The sequence below is a fragment of the Salmo trutta genome, chromosome 1, assembly GCF_901001165.1.
Source record: "Salmo trutta chromosome 1, fSalTru1.1, whole genome shotgun sequence".
Lineage (NCBI taxonomy): Eukaryota > Metazoa > Chordata > Actinopteri > Salmoniformes > Salmonidae > Salmo > Salmo trutta.
This window is the reverse complement of record NC_042957.1, coordinates 32447878-32467447: the sequence shown is the minus strand read 5'-3', so window position 1 is coordinate 32467447 and position 19570 is coordinate 32447878. Positions and strand designations below refer to the sequence as shown.

The 19570-nt window shown below is 43.7% G+C and overlaps 1 protein-coding gene across 5 annotated transcripts in view; it reads right to left on the bottom strand.

Moving 5' to 3' along the window:
• The window catches only part of LOC115194258 (ephrin type-A receptor 7), a 73169-nt gene that overhangs the window by 33982 nt on the left and 19617 nt on the right, over window positions 1-19570 (bottom strand). For all 5 annotated transcript variants that reach the window (XM_029753794.1, XM_029753827.1, XM_029753816.1 and 2 more), the window contains exons 4-5: window positions 17791-17946; window positions 12117-12452 (exon numbers count right to left, since the gene is read on the bottom strand). In XM_029753794.1, the coding sequence (XP_029609654.1) occupies window positions 12117-12452; window positions 17791-17946 (492 nt within the window). The remainder of the gene's footprint in view (window positions 1-12116; window positions 12453-17790; window positions 17947-19570) is intronic.

Sequence of the window (19570 nt, the reverse complement as noted above, 5' to 3'; positions counted from 1 at the left end):
TTCAAGCTAGCATATAATGTCACAAAAACCCAGAAGACAGCTAAATGCAGCACTAACCTTTGATGATCTTCATCAGATGACACACCTAGGACATTATGTTATACAATACATGCATGTTTTGTTCAATCAAGTTCATATTTATATCAAAAACCAGCTTTTTACATTAGCATGTGACGTTCAGAACTAGCATACCCCCCGCAAACTTCCGGCGAATTTACTAACAATTTACTAAATTACTCACGATAAACGTTCACAAAAAGCATAACAATTATTTCAAGAATTATAGATACAGAACTCCTCTATGCACTCGATATGTCCGATTTTAAAATAGCTTTTCGGTGAAAGCACATTTTGCAATATTCTAAGTAGATAGCCCGGCATCACAGGGCTAGCTATTTAGACACCCAGCAAGTTTAGCCTTCACCAAACTCCGATTTACTATTAGAAAAGTTTGATTACCTTTCCTGTTCTTTGTCAGAATGCACTCCCAGGACTTCTACTTCAATAACAAATGTTGGTTTGGTCCCAAATAATCCACAGTTATGTTCCAACAGCGGCGTTTTGTTCGTGCGTTCAAGACACTATCCGAATTGTAAATAAGGGTCATGCGCACAGCGCATTTCGTGACAAAAGATTTCTAAATATTTCATTACCGTACTTCGAAGCATGTCAACCGCTGTTTAAAATACATTTTTATGCCATTTTTCTCGTAAAAAAGCGATAATATTCCGACCGCGAATCTGCAATTAGGTAAACAGACGAAAGAAAATACAGCATGAGGTCGACTCGGGCACGCGCCTAAGCCTTTTGTCCTCTGATCGGCCACTTGGCAAAGGCAATAATGTGTTTCAGCCTGGGGCTGCCTCGATATCGTTCAGCTTTTTCCCGGGCTCTGAGAGCCTATGGGAGCCATAGGAAGTGTCACGTTACAGCTAAGATCCACAGTCTTCAATAAACAGAGGCAAGAACAACAACACCTTGTCAGACAGGCCACTTCATGCATGAAATCTTCTCAGGTTTTTGCCTGCCATATGAGTTCTGTTATACTCACAGACACCATTCAAACAGTTTTAGAAACTTTAGGGTGTTTTCTATCCAAAGCCAATAATTATATGCATATTGTAGTTACTGGGCAGGAGTAGTAACCAGATTAAATCGGGTACGTTTTTTTATCCGGCCGTGTAAATACTGCCCCCTAGCCCTAACAGGTTAAATCCATCTATTATCATCATGTAGCATCACTTACGTGTCCTCATCGTCATATTACTTTCGCTTTGGTCTTCCAACAACACGCGGGAGGAAAACAGCGCGACAGACGCTCTAACCGCGTCACGCAGTCAATACGGTATATTCAGTTGCCTTTAACCCCTGTATAACCCTGGTTTCCTCTAATCTGCAAATGGATGTTTCAGAGATATCACGTTATGATAATGTGTGCATTTTATCAAACGCTCGCAGTCAAACAACAAATAATACTGTTCGAATCGAGTTATTTTCCGTGTGTTTGGTCCGCACCAAGGTAGGAATGGAAAAGGACCCGAGACCATATTTTTTGAGCGAATCCAAGTGCTCTGTTTGATGCGCTCCTGATTCTGGACAGTGTTCACACCAGTCCAAACGAACTGAACTAAGGGTGCAAACGCATTCATATCCATATCCCACACACTCTCCATTTTGCCTCGATGTGGATTTAGGACAGGCGATGAGGGGTAAGGGGGGGTAAGGGGGTGTTTGTAATGCAGATAGATATTCTACACCGAGTAGGACCACCAGCAATGCAGGCAGCACAAACACACCACTTTTACACAGATAGTAGATTTTTTCCCTAACAATGGGCCCAAAGGATAACAAAATTATCTGAAATTGGACTAAGGCGGCTAAATGCTGTGCATATTGGGGGAGTTAGTGACCGAGGATCCCTCAATTGAGAGATCAAGTAAACCTTGTTGATGAAGACAAGCCAGCTGTCACTTCTATCAGCCATTGTGTATTAGAGGGAAGGATTTGCCATTACAGTAATTGGTCATTTCTGTGCGTTGTGAGACAGTAAGGAATAGGCTTAGGCCTAAGTGGGAGGGCTGGACAATCGTTTGCTTTCAGGCCGTTGAGCTTGTCCCGAACTCCGTTCCCAATTACCCCCACAGCACAGTGACAGACAGAGGATTTCGCCTCTCTTTGTGTCACACCGTATGTTTGTCTTTAACAAATCCAAATCCACTTTGTCACCAGTTAATTGGAGGATGTTGTCGTATTATTATGTAAATATCAGGAATGTTCACACAATTTAACATGAGCTACCTTTCAGTTATCTGGAGGTAACAAACGAACAAAACTACCAGTCTGGGAGATCAGCCTCCTCTCACCTGCAAGCAGCAAGCTTAGTAAAGCCATCGTGGAGCAGTATACCTTTTCAGTATCAGCCCATGTGCCAGTTACCTGTAATGTCGTATCCACAGTGAAACAAGAAGGTCTTGCCAAAGTGTATTAGTCTAGCCACTATGTGACAGTATTTATGTTTTGGCCACGGCTAGTCAGTGGTGCGACAGCGAGGCAATTTGAGAGGAATTCAACACATTTCATTATGTCGGTCTCTGAGGACATCAGCTCCTCCAAGTTTCATTTAAATTGAATTTTTCCTGTGAGAATACTTTTCAGAAAACAATCCCCAAAAAAACACAATCCTGGCTCTCTTCAAAGAAAAAGATATTGATAACTCCAGTTAGAAATATGGTCATTTTATATGCATGAGGAACTGTGTGACCTAGAAAGCACTTTTTTTGCCTAAGCTTTAGGCACATCCACACAATCACAACAAACAACAAACACAAAGAATATCAAAAAGACTGAATCTGGTCATGCAAGAATAATGCATCCCCAACACAGACTATTGTCTAATGTACTACCTGAAGAAATATCCTGAGACACCATAGAGGGTAATTAAGCCATTTATCAAGCAGTGTTAAGTTGTGAAACCATGTTTTTGGCACCTGAGTATAAAAGTATTACATTTCACTGATGCTCAAGGTTAATTAGGCAATTAAATTCCCTACTACATGACTCCCTAGTTAATATAGGACACCGAAGGGACCCTTCAAAAAAATGGCTTTTTCTAGATCGTCTCACAGAACTGTCGAAGGATTTTGTTTAAGACAACCAAAGACGACCACAGAGATGACCCCACTCTCTCCTCTGGGCATGGATACTGAGGAAAGGAGGCAGGGAGGAACGTTGGTTTCAAAGCCCACAGAAGGTCACTTCTCGACAGTTAGTCCCAGCTTCTCTCCAGCCCAGATGTGTCCCATCTGCTCCACAACCAGTAACCGACTCTGCGAACTCTGCGGACGCTATAATCTTTTTACTGTTGTTTTTATATCAAATCATTCAAAGCAGCCTAGCAGATGGCTGTCATATATTCCCCGTGCTTTGATAAAAGACAATGTGTTGTTGGTACTGAGCTGCTGGTGTAGCTACGTTGGGGAGGTGAGGGGGCCTCAGTTAGCACAGCTGAGGAGACTAGCAGCTAGTGAGATGAAACCGAGTCGTCGTCGCTGTAAGGCTTTTGAGGCGGCAGCTTTGGGGTCAAGAGGTCGACCATAATTACCAGCGGGCCTTTTCAGAGGTGGCAACTGCTGTTTGAAGTTTTTCCTGGATTTTTGTTCTTTTTCATTTTTCCTCCCGTTCTGAGCCGAAGTGTTCTTCTGACTCAAACTCATTATTATTTCCAAGTGTTATGATCTGAATAAAGGGGAAAGGGTGAAGCATGGGGTTGAAGACATAATTAGTTCCTCTCACTGCAGGAGACAGTGCGCTGATGAGACAATGAAAGAGTGAAACAACAGACCTGTCAATCTGCCTCTATTCTTTTAGTGACTAATGCTCACAGACACAGAGACAAATCTCTCTCTCTCACTGCTATCAAAATACATTGTTGTGTTATGCAACATACAACTTCTGCCAAATCCCTTCCCATAAGACAATCTGTGGTTCTCCCGAAGCTGAACAGAAAAGAAGAAGAAAAGTAAGTAGGTAGTTGTTTGTTTGTTGCAGACATGTTGCAGCTCCTGTTCTGCCGCACAGAGTTGTTTGAATAGAACGGTTCTCTCTGTATAAAAGTCATGGTGACAAGTTGAAATGGACTGATAATGGATATCAAATGTCCTTTAACCTCAGGCTGACCGAGCTGTTTTCCAGTGTGTGGCAGTCTAGCAGACAGAGTTAAACCTGTCACCCTGAGATAAACTGTCTTTGTCGTATGAAAGGTATCCCCCTAGTCTACACCCACAGCAGAGCTGGCAAAATGCCCTCTGTAAAAGGAACAAACCATCAAGGTCTTGAAATTGGGGAATGGCTTCGTGGGAGTGTGTGTTTTTTTTCTCTCAAGTCTATGGGGATTTGGCAACTATCAGGCACCTATGACATACATCACTATTTAGGTTTTATTACCAAACTCCTTTAAGTTCTTCGGCAGGAAATGAAACACTTGAATGCCTATTCTGCAAAGTGCTGGAGCCCTTTCCATCCAGGGGATCTAGCATGCACGAGCATGTGTTCCATATAAACACAGTGCCTGGGAGTCACAGGTGCATGCTGAGTTTGTGTGTGCGTGTGCGTGTGCGTGCGGTGTCAGAGAAAGAGAGAGAGTATATGAGTGTTTACTGGGGCCTCCCAGTCACCCCTATGGGCAGTAAAGGGACTAGAGCCTCTGCATAGCATCACAGGCCAGCCTCAGCTTGCTCTACTTACTGGTCAACTGGACTCATCCAAAGCAGATCCCTGGTACATCGTAAACACAATTTCTGTTTCAAGCACTTTATCTTAATAAAGTTGTTACAACATCATTTCATTCAGCCAAACTTCTATTATTTGATCCATTTGTCACCATGACTATGTACTGTATGTATACTTGTATATTGTACACATACTGTATGTATACTTGTATGTATATTTGTATTTATTAGGGATCCCCATTAGCTCTTGCCAAGGGAGCAGCTACTCTTCCTGGGGTCCAAACACATCAAGACAGTTACATTACACATAAAACAAGACATAAAACAGTACATCATATAACATCGCTAAACCAACAGATATCCACAACAGAAAATGCACAATACCACCATAAAATAAAGCCACAATGTACGAGTGTGTGTGCTAGCATGTGTGTGTGTATGCCTGTGTCGGTACCTGTGTGTGTGCCTCTTCACAGTCCCCGCTGTTCCATAAGGTGTATTTTTATCTGTTTTTTAAATCTGATTCTACTGCTTGCATCAGTTACCTGATGTGGAATAGAGTTCCATGTAGTCATGGCTCTATGTAGTACTGTTAGCCTCCCATACTATGTTGCGAAGAGACCTCTGGTGGCATGAAGAGACGTCTGGTGGCATGTCTTGTGGGGTATGCATGGGTGTCCGAGCTGTGTGCTAGTAGTTTAAACAGACAGCTCGGTGCATTCAGCTTGTCCACACTTCTTACATCTTGAAGGCGCCGGAGGTAATTACACACAAGAGTTTCATACTAATGCTGAATACATTCTCAACAACTCAGAGGTATACAAAAAGTGTGACGTCATTGAAAACAAAGGGTTATGCATTGCGAAATCCATTCCTCTGCATAAGAATGAAGGCATTGTCTCTGAACCTGTGTTATGAGTAATTTTATCAGCGCTAAATATATTTTCATTATTTTCCATTCGCGTTTCATTGTTCGCAGGTCATGCTATTATTTATCCCAGCCCTCATCCGCTATTTCCACCCAGCCATGGACTGCTCCATTTAGGAGCTGTCAGTCAAAGAAACTCGTTAATAATAAGAGTCCAATCAAATTTTAAATTAACTATATTAGAGTTCCATTTTTGTGCTTAATGATATTTCTCAAGTAGACATTTACTTTGTAAGGACATTAATTTCACTGAGCTCATAATCTGTACTACATGGCATTTTCCTATATGCCAGTATCTCCTATATGCCAGTGGTCTTAAACGAATGAGTCATAGAGGAAAAATTGAGATTCCTTGTCCTAGACATAAAAAGTGAAAATTTGAATCGTTGGAACAGTTGAAAACTAGCTAGCTGGCTTAATCTGGCATATTTACAGAAATGTTGACTGATGTGCGTTGTCCCTCTCAAATACATGTAAATAAATAAATAATACGAATATGAAGGGTGTAAATGTTCTGGGACAGTGAAAAGTTCAGCTGCTGTTGCTAAGGTAAACAATAGGTAGCCTGGGAAAAACTTTGTAGCCTCAAACTTGTTTGCAGTTTCACAGGCGTCTAAATAATGGAGCTGGTTTCCATCCTGAATTCTGTGGGAAACACCGGCTAGAAGATAAAACCGAATAAGAATCAGCGCCGTAGCCTTTTCACTTTGACAAGATTCCCAGCTGGGCAAAACAACATCATAATCACAAAAGAATTGCAGTTCCCGGCAGTGTTTTCAATCCAGATATCAAATAACATTCTTTTCTACAAATGTTCACGCATCACTGCAAACGCAACACGCTTAGACACACACATAAACACAAAGAAAGTATAGAATGAGAGACTGATAGGTATTGCTTTCGTCAACATTATCCCAGCTATGAACGGGTAAGGGACAAAAAGTCATTTTTTTGCAAATGCTATTTAGTGGACGGTAACAAATGTGTTTTTCACAGCTCCTCGACACAGCCTGCCTGTAACCGTGTCTGTAAATGTGTCCTTTCCGAGGCAAGAGAGAAAAACGGGGCTGTAATTCTGACAGAGTGCACGGAGCGCTTAAACTATGTGTGTTCTCAGAGAAAGGCCCCTCTGCCACTGGGCTGTCCACTGGTGGTGATAGGCACCAAGTCAAGGGGAAAGAGGGAACACTGTGGGGCTACTGTGAGAGAGAGCTCAGTCATGCACGCCAGATTCGGGGGGATTTAGGTAGCTCGTCTGCCAGCAATAAAAGACTGAAACAGGATACTTGGGGAGATTAATTACCTAGATAGGCCACGATAATGCCATTTAAATAGGAAAGTAATTAAAGTGCACCTTCCATGAAAATTATTCATTGCTGACGGATTGGGTGACAGGCAAATCAGGAGGCATTTACAGAAAGCTACAGGTTAAGTGCCGGAGCGCTTGTGCTTCGGGGAGACCACCGCTGTTTTATTGCAGCTGTTGAATCGGACTGCTTTGCCCAGCTCTCATCAAATTACTGCATGTGGAGGGACAGAGAAAAAAGAGGGGGGGGGGGGCTCCCAGGTAACATAAAACCACTGACAAATGCAACAAAGGAGGATCCGCTTAACTTTAAAATGACACCGTCCACGATGGTGGTGGTCAGTGGGGAATCCTCCGAATCAATCCACTCTATCTAAGGCCACCATGACAGATTAGGACATTAAAAAGAATCAATCAATGGGCCTTTGTTTCCGTAAGTGTTACTCTCACCAACACATTGAGAAATATCCACTCTGCAGTGATAAAGTGCAGATAAAGTGACCATATATATATATTGCCGTTCGAGAACCACAGAGCATCAGCTTGCATGGTTGCCTGTTGAAACACTTCTCACTCCCAACATTTATCTAACTCATTTCACTGTGTTAAAGGGGCAATCAGCAGTTGCTACATCACTTTTTGGACTTTTATTTAATGATATGTACCCATTGATTCTTGAAGAATACAACTTATAAATGCCTCACGATCAACTGTCGTACCCCATCAGAAACCCCAGACAAAAGCTTGTTTTACTCCAATGTTTGTAAACAAAGAAAATGTAAACAAACACTATATGGCCTCAAAACACAGTTCAAACTATCATTTCGATATCATGGATGGTCAATCCTTGCATCTATAGCTCGGTCAATGAATTTCTGAGAGTGATTACATTTCTCCAGCCCCTTCCCTCAGCTTTGTTCATGTTTCTACTGCTGATTGTCGCTTTAAGGGAGATGAATTATCCAATCATAGCACTAATATTTGTTGCTGTAGACCTTCATACAAATGACTGACATCAAACAATAAAGTAGTCCTGACAATACTAGCAGCCCAACAACTTGTGTTGAAAGAGGGATATTTGCTTCTCACGCAAGGCTAGAGCATAGAGGCTTTTCAGATCAAAGCGAAATGCTTAGCTTACACTCATGCGTGCCACAATGCATTTTCTCACTGAGTAAAATGGTGGCAAAGGGAATAGCCCGTTGTTCCCTTTGAATGTTTAAATAGGTTTGCACTTGAGGACACTCTGATCTCATTTGAAGTAAATATGAAGTTACACAACAATAGTCCTGAAGGAGATGATCTGAAAGGAAACCCAGAAAGCAACACTGTTTTATCTGAATCCATTCATCTGCAACAATTGATTCAAAAAAAGGCTATCAACGTGCAACCAATTACAGTTCCGCCATGAAGGAGGTTGGAATGAAGAATAAAATACAACCCCCGATTTTCATTGAAGTGTAAATAAAACATATTGCTAAGTTATATCCCAATCCCACGCTGACTCATACTAGAGGGCTCGGAACACAAATAGCGACAGTAGAAGTTTCTATCGGTATGTAACCTGTTCGCTGCTCCTGGCTAATATGAGCCGTCAGCATTAAAATCAATTTCCACAGCTTCCCCCTTTCCATCTTCAAAGGTGCAATGTACAGAAATCGCTTCGCCATTTCCTGTTTGCTAAAATTCTAACAGTTTGCCTATTTTCTGTTCATATGACAAAACAAGCAATGTACTCTATAGTGTAGAGCAGTGTTTCCCAAACTCAGTCCTGGGGACCCCAAGGGGTGCAGGTTTTGGTTTTTGGCCTAGCACTACACAATTGATTCAAATAATAAACTCATTGTTAAGCTTTGACTATTTGAAACAGCTGTGTAGTGCTATGGCAAAAAACAAAACATGCCCCCCATTGGATCCCCAGTACCGAGTTTGAAAAACACTGGTGTAGAGAATCATTATACCATATAAACCGCTGTGAAATATCTTTTCAATAACCAAAAATATAGTATTTTAAGCTGTTTGAAACTGTTATACAAAACCGAAAGTAAAATACGCAAAAACGAAACTTAAGAACGGGAAGCATAGAAATAGCGCACATAGAACAGATCTACCGCTTCTAAGACTTCAATGAGATTAATCTATAACTCACATTTCTATGTGAATTTGGTCGGTCGCCAAAAAAAGTTACATATTGCAGCTGTAATACATTGTTTACGCCACTTTATGCTCACACCTTAACAGCATCATCCACTGGTCTGTGGCTGAGTATCCCGTCACACATAGTGCTCCTATAGCCCTTCCCCTTAACCAATTCCAATCATATTTCTACCGTGGTTCTCCACAGGGAATTTTCAGGTTGAGATGTGCACACACACTCTCTTGAATAAATATGAATGGTTATTCCATCAGCAGTTCTCACTCACAGGCTTCTGAAAGAACAAAAGTCCTTCTCTACAAGTGTAGCGGCATGAAAGCATCCGGAGTATGGAGGATCTTCGAGGGCAGCTCTCTAGAGTTATCAAGCGACAATAGTGCCCTGATTGAAATGCACTCTCCGTCTAGCTAGCCTAACTTTTTCCGGAAAAATTCCACCTCATCGAGATGTGATGACAAATTCATATTAATTCGCCTGTGTGGGAGGACGTGGTGAGGACACGATGGGGAGAGTCGAAGACAAAACAAGATGATGAACTTGCATGCGCCGCATCTCCAACAGTAGTTATTTAAACACACTTATAGACAGAGCCGGGAGGTAATTTGGTTACCCTGGGAACAATAAGCACTCATCCACGGCTGCAGACTGCCTCACAGCCTTACTCCTCACACGTCCTTTGGTGTAATCAGGGGAGGTGTGAATTCCTAATCAGATGAATCACCGTCTGCATTTTCGCAGTCACCCTGCTCCTCTCCTTCTCTCCTCCTCTCCCTCTGCTCCGCTCCTCCTCTTCACAGGTTGATTATCCTTCAGCAGGGGAGAGAGGCACTACCTGCTAGATGGTCTCTCCTCTCCTCTCTTCAAGGCCTTTTTCAGGACCACGGCTCACTCTCTCGCTACCTCCACCCCGAGGAAAGGTTCATCAATTCTGGATGGCGAGGCGTAAAAGGGTTTGTTATTGCAGTCATTCATTAACAATGTGGCCCGACGGTACATGCTTGCTCGGGAAGGGGCCATTGTTTTAGGAAGCGCCGTCGTTCCAATTAAAAAGCGCTGGAGCGTTCCCTAATGGGCGCCCGGGAACAGCATCCGGACACGATGAAGACCCAGTGGCCAGTGCTGAAAAGCGCCGCAGGACAGAGTTAACGTCTGGGCTGCAACCTGCGCAGCAACACTGATTCTGCTTGCTCTCTCACATGAGGATCTCACTAACAATATGTGTTGGCCCATCATCAAACTGAAGCCAAGCAGTCTGCTACATCCCCAATTGTTGAAATTTGTCATGGTATATCTAGGCTATAGGGTAACAAAAACATCTATAAACACATCTAGTTACACTAAATAGTAGTGAACATCTCAAACTATGTAATCCTTGCTTCAAATAGTAGCCTAATACTAGCTTTAAGACGTAAACATAATTGCTTCCTCATCAAACGCTTCCCTCTATTTCCCACTATTTCTGATGGCTAAATATACCGCAGGGTTAACAGAGTAATTGTCTGTTGTCAACATGCCACGTGTAATTATAAGAGGCTCTGAGGGAGCCATGTGTTAATTGTTTCCCCCATCTTTTCCTGCAGGTCTCCCTCCTTGCGGTGTCCTTGTGTCCTTGGCAAGGCAACCCCTAGAACCATCCAGCGTGTGTCTCTGTCATGAACCGTGTCACGGAACATACATCACTCCCTACAGTTTAACCCACATTCATTCTGCTGCCCGGCCACAATTATCCATTCTATTTCGCTCTCTCTTTCTCTCTCCTCTCTCTCCTTTTGACAGTCTTAGAATGGGGGGTTGTTGCGATATTTGTTCTTCTATCTTGTCTATTTGATTTTTTTTTTCTCAGTACATGCAAACAAATAACACAGTGCAGTATTCTAAATGATTGCACTCCAAACTGTCTGAAATAAAACAGATACTGTATGCATATTCATCTTACTATGAGAGCATCACAGGACATGGCTGCATGTTCAGGATTGCCCCAATTCTTTCAAGAAAAAACTCGAAAGAGTTGCAGCTCTTCTGCGTTCATGTAGAGGGCTGGGTTGGGGTGAAGTTAAGTCTAAAAAGACAACATCCCAAGCCTAATTTCAGGTCATCTGAAAGGTGGTTCAAAGTCAAACTTAAACATATACCACAAGAGCCTCAGTGTGCGCCACACAAGTCCCAGAATTCTCGTAGCTACTGGTTAGCAACATGGTTATGATGATAATATTCCCCAAACACTCTTTACAAGCTACAATGGCTGTGCAACCCTCTTTTAATGACCCTAGTTAGTATTCCCTTTTGACTCCAACTGCGCTTCATGGATGCTTGAGCATGAAAGATAAATCTTGTTTGGTGGATCCATAGAAATAATGAATTAAAAAAGGGTGTAGTGCTGCCTTCAGTCGGAGTGTGTCACCAAGAAAATACAGCATTTTAATTATGCTAGGTTCCCAGGGGAGTTAGCGACACGCACTGTTTCCTATGGTACAACTCGCAGCAAGCCTTGCTATGCTACTAATGTTTTCCACCATAGCTCTGACACACATATTAAATTAATCTGGGTAATATGCCAACTGTAAATGCTGTGTATCAGCCTATGATCATTCATGCCAATGAGGTATGATTAAGGTACTTAGCGTGTTTCCAGTTGAACGGCAGACCTCAGTGCAAAATGGCCATTTGTTTGTATGTAAAATATGCGAAAGTTTGTATAGTGCATAGGCTAAGTGCAAACGTTTCACATTATTCTGTGTCCTAAAAGGGCCATATCTGCCTTGCTTATCCTGAACATCTAGGAGACCATGAAGTGCTGCATCTGAAAATGTGTGTTTCTTTGTAACTTAATCATGAAGGCAATTCTTGATTCACACCAGCAGAATATGAAAGTGCAAGGAATTTAGCAGTAGTTATTAATTAAAGTGTATAGGGAAGGGTGGATGTTAGGATGTAGGACCTTGTTCTGGAATCTAGCCAAACCCCAGAATTCGATCTCTATGAGCCAATCAGACTCCTTACTTGCTTGACTGGTGGCGATGCTGACTGCGGCGAACAGCCTCTGGGTGCGGCTGAGGTCAGATACCCCGTTGACTGCCTCAACCTCGAAGGTGTAGTTGGCGTGGGCCAGCAGGTCCACCACGCTCACGTAGGTGTCCACTAATCCCGCCTGTTGGGGGGAGTATCCCACGTTCCCCCCGCACGGCACGCACTCCTCCGGCTCCCAGCTGCAGCGACGGCACATAATCCTGTAGGTGACGTCGTTGCGGCCACCCGTGTCGGCCGGCGGGCTCCACTCCAGGCTGACCGTGGTCTGGTTGATGTTGTAGACCAGGTTCTGTGGCGCCGAGGGAGGTCCTGTCAGGGAGGGGGGCAGACAAAGAGGGAGAGGAGGGAAGGAAGGAAGGAAGGAGGAAGAGGGGGGAGAGTTAAATAACAGAGTGCCAGGGAGGGGAAAGTGACAGCGGACTGGGTGTGTGCACTGACTGGATATGCGGTTCACTGTTCTGCTCTGTTCTCTCAGACTGACTGGCATGCCAGCTCTGACCCTTTGAGCCACACTGACACACAATTATAATAGAGCTCAGATCTAAAAAGAAAAACTAGTGCAGGTAGGCAGAGAGGAAGTCAAACACCAGCAAAGCCAAGGTCAATGAGGAGTAGGCTGCAAAACTCATCGGGACTATGATAATGCATAATGACTGCATCCCTACCACTCTGATTTGATGCTGTACATGCTAAATACGAATGCGAACGTGTTAAAAGTATCGGTAATTGTCATGTCAAATGTGTAATAGTATTGCCTTTGTGGTGTGATTAGCACTGTTAAGGAACAGGTACCTGTTTAAAGGAGTGAATGGGTCATGCAAGGTGACAGTAGGCCCTTTTTGGATGCCCGTTCTGTTCATTCAATAACCGTGCATTCACGAAGTCACGAATTGTCGTTAACATTCAACCATGGAATATATCAGAAATGTAACATTGGCAGGAAGATCCAGTTGAAATGATCGAGATGTCATTCCATCCCAGAACTATTTATCCTGAACAGGGGATCAGAGGGAGGCAGATACGAGGCATTATTAGCTCTCCCTCAGTCCTCCCCAATATACAATTATCCCAGTGTGAGACAAAGGGTTTCCTTTCCAGTGAATCACAGAGACAAGACACTTAAAGTTGATGTTTTTGAAAAATAGCCCCGGAATTTACAAGTGAGATTAAATCTGAGTTATCACCCCACAATAGCCTCTATATAGAATATCACTGGAAGCACACTAACCACAGGTTCAATAAATTATCCATACTTCACTAGAACATAAACCATTGTCATCTCTGAACAATAGCAAGGAATTACACTCTTCTCATAAAAACAATGATTTACAAATTGCTGCTTTTATCACTCAAATGCAAGCCCTTGCTTTTATGACCCAGATGTTTATATACTGTAGTCCTGCATTTAAGTGATCGTTTTATATCCCTTTTAATGCACTATAGATTATGACTTGTATTCTTTGTTCATGGGCGTTTTTAAAAGCATCTTTCATTTTCTCTGTGAAATACTAAACGACTCCATTTTCATCCAAATCCAAAGAGCTTCTCACCACATTTACTTAGACAAAAGTCTTTACAAATTGGTAACACTTATGCATAGAGCGAAAACTACAATCGTCTGAGTCATTATTTATTTGATTTATTTAACCTTTATTTAACTTGGCAAGTCAGTTAAGAACAAATTCTTATTTTACAATGTCGGTCTACCCCGGCCAAACCCTCCCCTAACCCGGATGATGCTGGGCCAATTGAGCCCAGGATCGAACAAGGGTCTGTAGTGACGCCTCTAGCACTGAGATGCAGTGCCTTAGTGCCACACAGGAGCCCAATATTGCACATTAGTTTATTTTCCTAATTCCTCCCATTAAGAAGAATGAGGCAGGCGGAACCGAGCCATCCATATTCACGGCTACAGAGGGAAATGATGAGATGGAGCCGGTGATACTCTGGGCTCTGGAGATGAAAGAGACACATGTGGCAGCTGAAGAGGAGAGGCGGCACGACTCTCTAGCTAGAGCCAAGGCACGACTTCAGCACTGTCACCTACACTGGACCTGCGCTCATAAAGGGCTAGTTCACTATTTTACAACTTGATGTTAGACAGTTCCTCACCCTAGAAGTAGTCTATGGGCCAGGAGTAATGTAATCCAGGGTTCAGTCTTCTTTAAACAGCCATTACAAATTTCCGCTAACCTTAGCCACCACAAGCTAACAAACTAACAATCAATGTAAGTGATGGGGACATTGTGTTACTTAAAGGTGATTTGGCAACAACAACAAAAATGTACACGCTTACATGCCACCATCACTCCCATTCGTTATTAGCTTGTGGTGGCTAAAGTTAGTAGCGGCTGTTTAAAGAGAACTGAACCATGGATTACAGTTTCTCCTGGCCAATAGACTACTTCCAGGGTGAGGAACCAGCTAACATCAAGTTGTAAAATAGTGAACTAGTCCTTTAATCCTCTTCAGGGACAAAGAGCGAGAGTCACACACATACACACACGTGCACGCACAAACACACACACGCGCACACGCACTCATCTCTCAGGCGTTTGTTTGTACTGCATTACCATGGTCACGGTTACCAACAGACTATTGCTTGTTTTATTTACTCAGCTACTCTCATTGAGTCTCAGGTGACAAGGATCAGGGCAGTGATTTCAGAGATACCAGCTGGAGGAGGATATTGAATTAGAATGAATTTGAGTGGCTTGTGTTTTGTTCTTGTTTTGCGGACATGGAATACAGTGAGCGCAAGCTTCCCTTCGCTGTCCTAGGCTAGACATAGTGCTTCCCGTTCCCTGGGTTGGCTTCGTTCCCCCGCCACCACACAGTTCTCTCCCTGCCTCTGTAAGGTGAGGTGACACTGTCCTCCCCGTCTTACCTGCAGCTAGGAGAGGCGACATCCTGAGCCTCTGCCGTCTGTCTGCTGATCCTCGTAGCTCAAGGGCTTGCCGCCCTCGCTCGCTCGCTCTCTCTCTCTCTCTTTTTCCGTCTCTCGCTCCTCTCCTCTCCTCTCTCTGTCTTATCTCTTTACGTTTCCCCTCTCACCCCCTCCTCCCGGTGAAGTTTCATTTCACGGATTAGCCTTCCATAGCCCTCACAGTCTGAGACGTCTCAATCACATGCTAGCTTCTTCCTTCCAACGCCGCATTGTGTGTGTGTGTGTGTGTGGGTGGGTGGGTGGGTGAATGTGTCCTGTCACCTCCTCCTTATAGCGTAATACAGCTGATTCTCCAGACACTGGGTGAACCTGTGATATTGCTGATGAATAACCGCCTCTGACAGCACATTCACTCATCAACCAAATCGAATGGACCTTTTTAACTGAATGATATTGCATAAACCAAGATGGCTGACTCTTTTTGGATAATAGCAATAGTTACTAGATAATTAGGTCATCTTGCTGAGCCTGTCTCTCTCTGTAGAGCTGAGAGACCTGAGTTAGTCAGAGGGCTTAGGAGAAAACACTAATGTCCTGATCTGCTGGGAGAGAGAGCAGAGCTAAAAGAGAGAGGTGCTCTTGGCCGTCTCAGCCCTCCACTGCCCTATTAGGGGGCTACACACTAATTGGAGGGATGGAGGGAAAGAGGGGAGGCTGGGGGTGAATGGTATTCAAATCAGCCAAGCACTCATCCTTCATCTGCAAACATGTGTCGTGACCTTTGACCTGGGTGGTTTAAAACCTGGCTGAGTGAAGCCATGTGGAAGAGAGGGAGGCCGTGATAGGAGGAAGAAAGGAGGAAAGGGACTCCTACGTTCCACTGGCCCTCATCCGTCCCCTAGCAACTACAGGCTCCAATCAGGATGGAATCTATCTCTTTCTTTCTTTCTTTCTTTCTCGCTCTCTCTCTCTCTCTCTCTCTATTTCTCATTATTTCCTTCTCCCGCTCTCTCTCCCGCTCTCTCTCTCTCTCTCTCCCTCTCCCTCTCTGTGAGATGTCAACTTGTTGAGGTTGCAAATTTGAGTGGGACAACGGGGGCGAGATGGGGGAGAGGGGAGGAAGGGGGAGATGGCTGCTCACAACTGCCCTTTTCAGACCCTGCTAGCGCCAGCACTGCTCACAGCTGTCACATGATTGATGCCCACTCCCCAACCTGTCAGCAGCTTCAAGGCTTTGCTCCGCTTCTGGAAAAATGCTCCCAGCCTTCCTGCAGTGCCATCCCCATACATTTCTCATTATCTCCTGGCTTTGCATAAGAATGGAGTGAGCAAATATTGGAAAAACAATATCATACAATGTGTTTTCCCTTCTCTCTCAACACACAATATTTGCAACAATGATAATGGAAAATATATTGTCCGACGGCCTTTCAAAACTAGTGTCTTAATTTCCGTTTTTGCCTGTTGCAGTGAATTACCTCTCCCAATATATCCACGTTTCATCTTTATCTTCCTCTTCGTCCAATCTTAGTCTCATAAAGACATTCCTAATCCATGTGCTGCAGAGATCTGTCTTTCTGTTTGTACAGAGCCTAAGATAAGGGAGGTTTACAAGCGCCCATTTAAAAATCTGTCAATCAAGCTGTTTGCTCAAGCAATGTAAATTCACTTTCAATTACTATTGAATTCTACCCCAGACCAGACCAGACCAGACCAGACCCCACAAAGGCTGGCCCACGTCGGGGAAAATGTAGGGAAAATGGCGCAGCACACCTTCTACAAAAAGATTCGCATTCAAACTAGGGATTTTGTGGCTAATTGAGGTAAGCAGGTAATTCTGTTAATAGATTATGCATGGATGAACTACACTTGAAACATCCAGCTCAAAGCGGGAGGTTTAAAAAAAGTGTAGTAGTCACCAAAGTTCCAGAGCATGTCTTTATGTAGATAAACAGTGGAATCTATTAAAAAGACAACTTGGCCATGGCCATTTCACATGTCTGTTTCCACCAAAGTAATTCTTCACAGCAGAACAGACAGAGGGCATCAGGAAATAACAAAATAATATAAAACTTCTTCACGGTCAATGGCGTAGCAGTAAAGTTATTGTTTTCATCTTCCGACAGTAAACCCACAGGACGGGCTTGGTGGAGAAAGAAATTGATCAATCTTTCATAAAATCATCTGAGTGGTTACCGTGGAAATGTGGGCTTTTTGTTTACTACCGGTTTCTGGCCCTGTAAAAGCCCCCCGTGGATCTACCTGTCTGGGAGCAACAGATGTGGATTTGGGAGCAAATGAGCCCCGCCTTCTAAAATGAATCCCCTGGCCTGTGTAAACAGGTCATCAATGCCTGTCACATAATTGCAACATTGACCAGAACAAATGGAGACACAGGGTGCTGCTGTTGACTGTAATTGCAATCTTTTAGACGGGAAATGGCAAATTGCTCCTCTGATCATTAACTACCAGCCGGGAGAGGGGGGGTAGAGGAAAAAAACACACTCAGGCCCATGAACATAATTATAAAGACATATTGGGAAGCAGAGGCAGGGGACTGGTATGGGCTCTGGAGTAGATTAGATGGTGAACAGATCTGGGCTTTTCACAATCCTCCAGATTGAACATTCTCAGTGTGGCCAGTGGGGGTCTGGAAGGGAGACTTGCATGTGCACGTGCAAGCATGTGTTCTTGAGTGCATAAATGCAGACTCTAAGACAGGTCCTTCCTGTATTTACCTAGCAACGCTCCAGTACTTACTTGTACAGGCCACAGAGGGCGGGTCCGAGAGTCCCCGGTAGTAGCCGTCCTCACAGTCGCAGCGCCACGAGCCCTCCCGATCATTGTAGCTGTGTGCTGGGCAGCGCGAACACTGCAGGTCCTGGGACGAGGACTTGTAGAACCCACGGCCACATGCTATAATCAGAGAAAGAAGGAAAGGGAGGGGGGGGGGTTTGGTTCACACTTGAATTCCCAGAAAAGAGAAAGGGCATGATAGAACAGAGCATTACACTTTTGTTCACATCACAGAACAGCTGGTGTTCGGATCAACCTGCCCCTCTGGCTTCATCAACCAGCTTAACAAACCCCACTTAAAAACGCATCACCAATATCACCATGTCAAAGCCTGCACTGGATGAGGAAAAATGACTGCTTATTAACCTGAGAGGGAAAATAGGGCTATTTTTGTTCTGTTTTTTTATCCCCCGGTCAGTAAATAAATACGTGTTTTGTTTATCAAAGCCCAGCCTGAGCGGGAGTGCTGTCCTAGTCAGGCATACAGTGCTAAGTGAGGTGTGAATAGAGAAAACAGACAAGGTTGTAGAAACCCTTAATGGATTATTTGAGCGTTTCAGCTTCGTGAATATGCACGTATGCCAGGGATGAGAGACAGCGTAGGAACGATTCCCTGCTGGTCACATGGCTGTTTGTGTGATGGGTAGAGCCCTGTTTTTTGATTGAGCATGTCACATGACCTGGATTTGAAACTTTAAGCCTTTTCCAGAAATGAGAATTACGCCCCAAAAAAAATGAAAGCGTTTGTCTGAGGATGGCGCTGGACCGTCTGACATAAAAATAAAAGAAGAAAGTTTGACGAAAGTAAAGTTTAAAATCCAGGTCACGCGACACGATCAACCAAACAACGGGCCCTAGCGATGAGTTAACTCAGCCACTTGTGAGTTATTAGGGATCATTGTTTCACGCAACAAGCCAAACACTAAATCTGGAGGGGGAAAAAAACAGGGACAGTAACTGACAGAATCCAGCAATAATGAAAAAGAAAATTCCTGTACAACAAACGAAACGATTCATACAGAGGGCTTTGTGAATCACACGCGTGATCCAAATTCACTTTTAAGCATGAGTGAATAGGGAAATGTCTATTTTGGGTATGGCTTTTTTAGTCTCAACACTTCAAGACAAGTAAGCCACAGTGACCCGCTGTTAGTGGAAAATCCAACGCTAAGCCTTGTGGAGAAATAAAACCTCAATCTAGGCCACATGATTTCTGTTCCAATCTGCAAAGGAATCTATATGCCTGTAAATAGCTCTGCATACAAACTATCAAATTATACAAAACATTTATTTTACATGAGCTGCTGGGGAAACGGGCAAAGTGTTTTTATACCGAGGTCCCCCGTTTCACATCTCCGTTACACTCTTTTTTTCAGAGGTTCAGAATCTTGCCGTACTTCTGTGACAGGTCTAAAATAGAGAGGATAAAGGAACCTGGCTTCCCCTCATTCTAACACCTCCACAGCGCGAGGAGGAGACCGAGGGACGGGGTATCCCCGTTTCAGCAACATGAAAGCCCTGTCACTCTCTATTTATCTCACCGCACTAGCCTCGTGAAACAAGACCTTTTTCGGAGAGGGGGAAAATAGATGATTTTATCTCTAATACTTCCTTACCTGAGAACGGCAGTAATTGAAAACAGGGTTTTAAAGCTGTGAGAGAGGTGCCTTGTGATGGGAGCTGTGTGCTGCCTACCGAAACATATTAATCACACAAATTCTCATGTACCAATCCACCATAACGT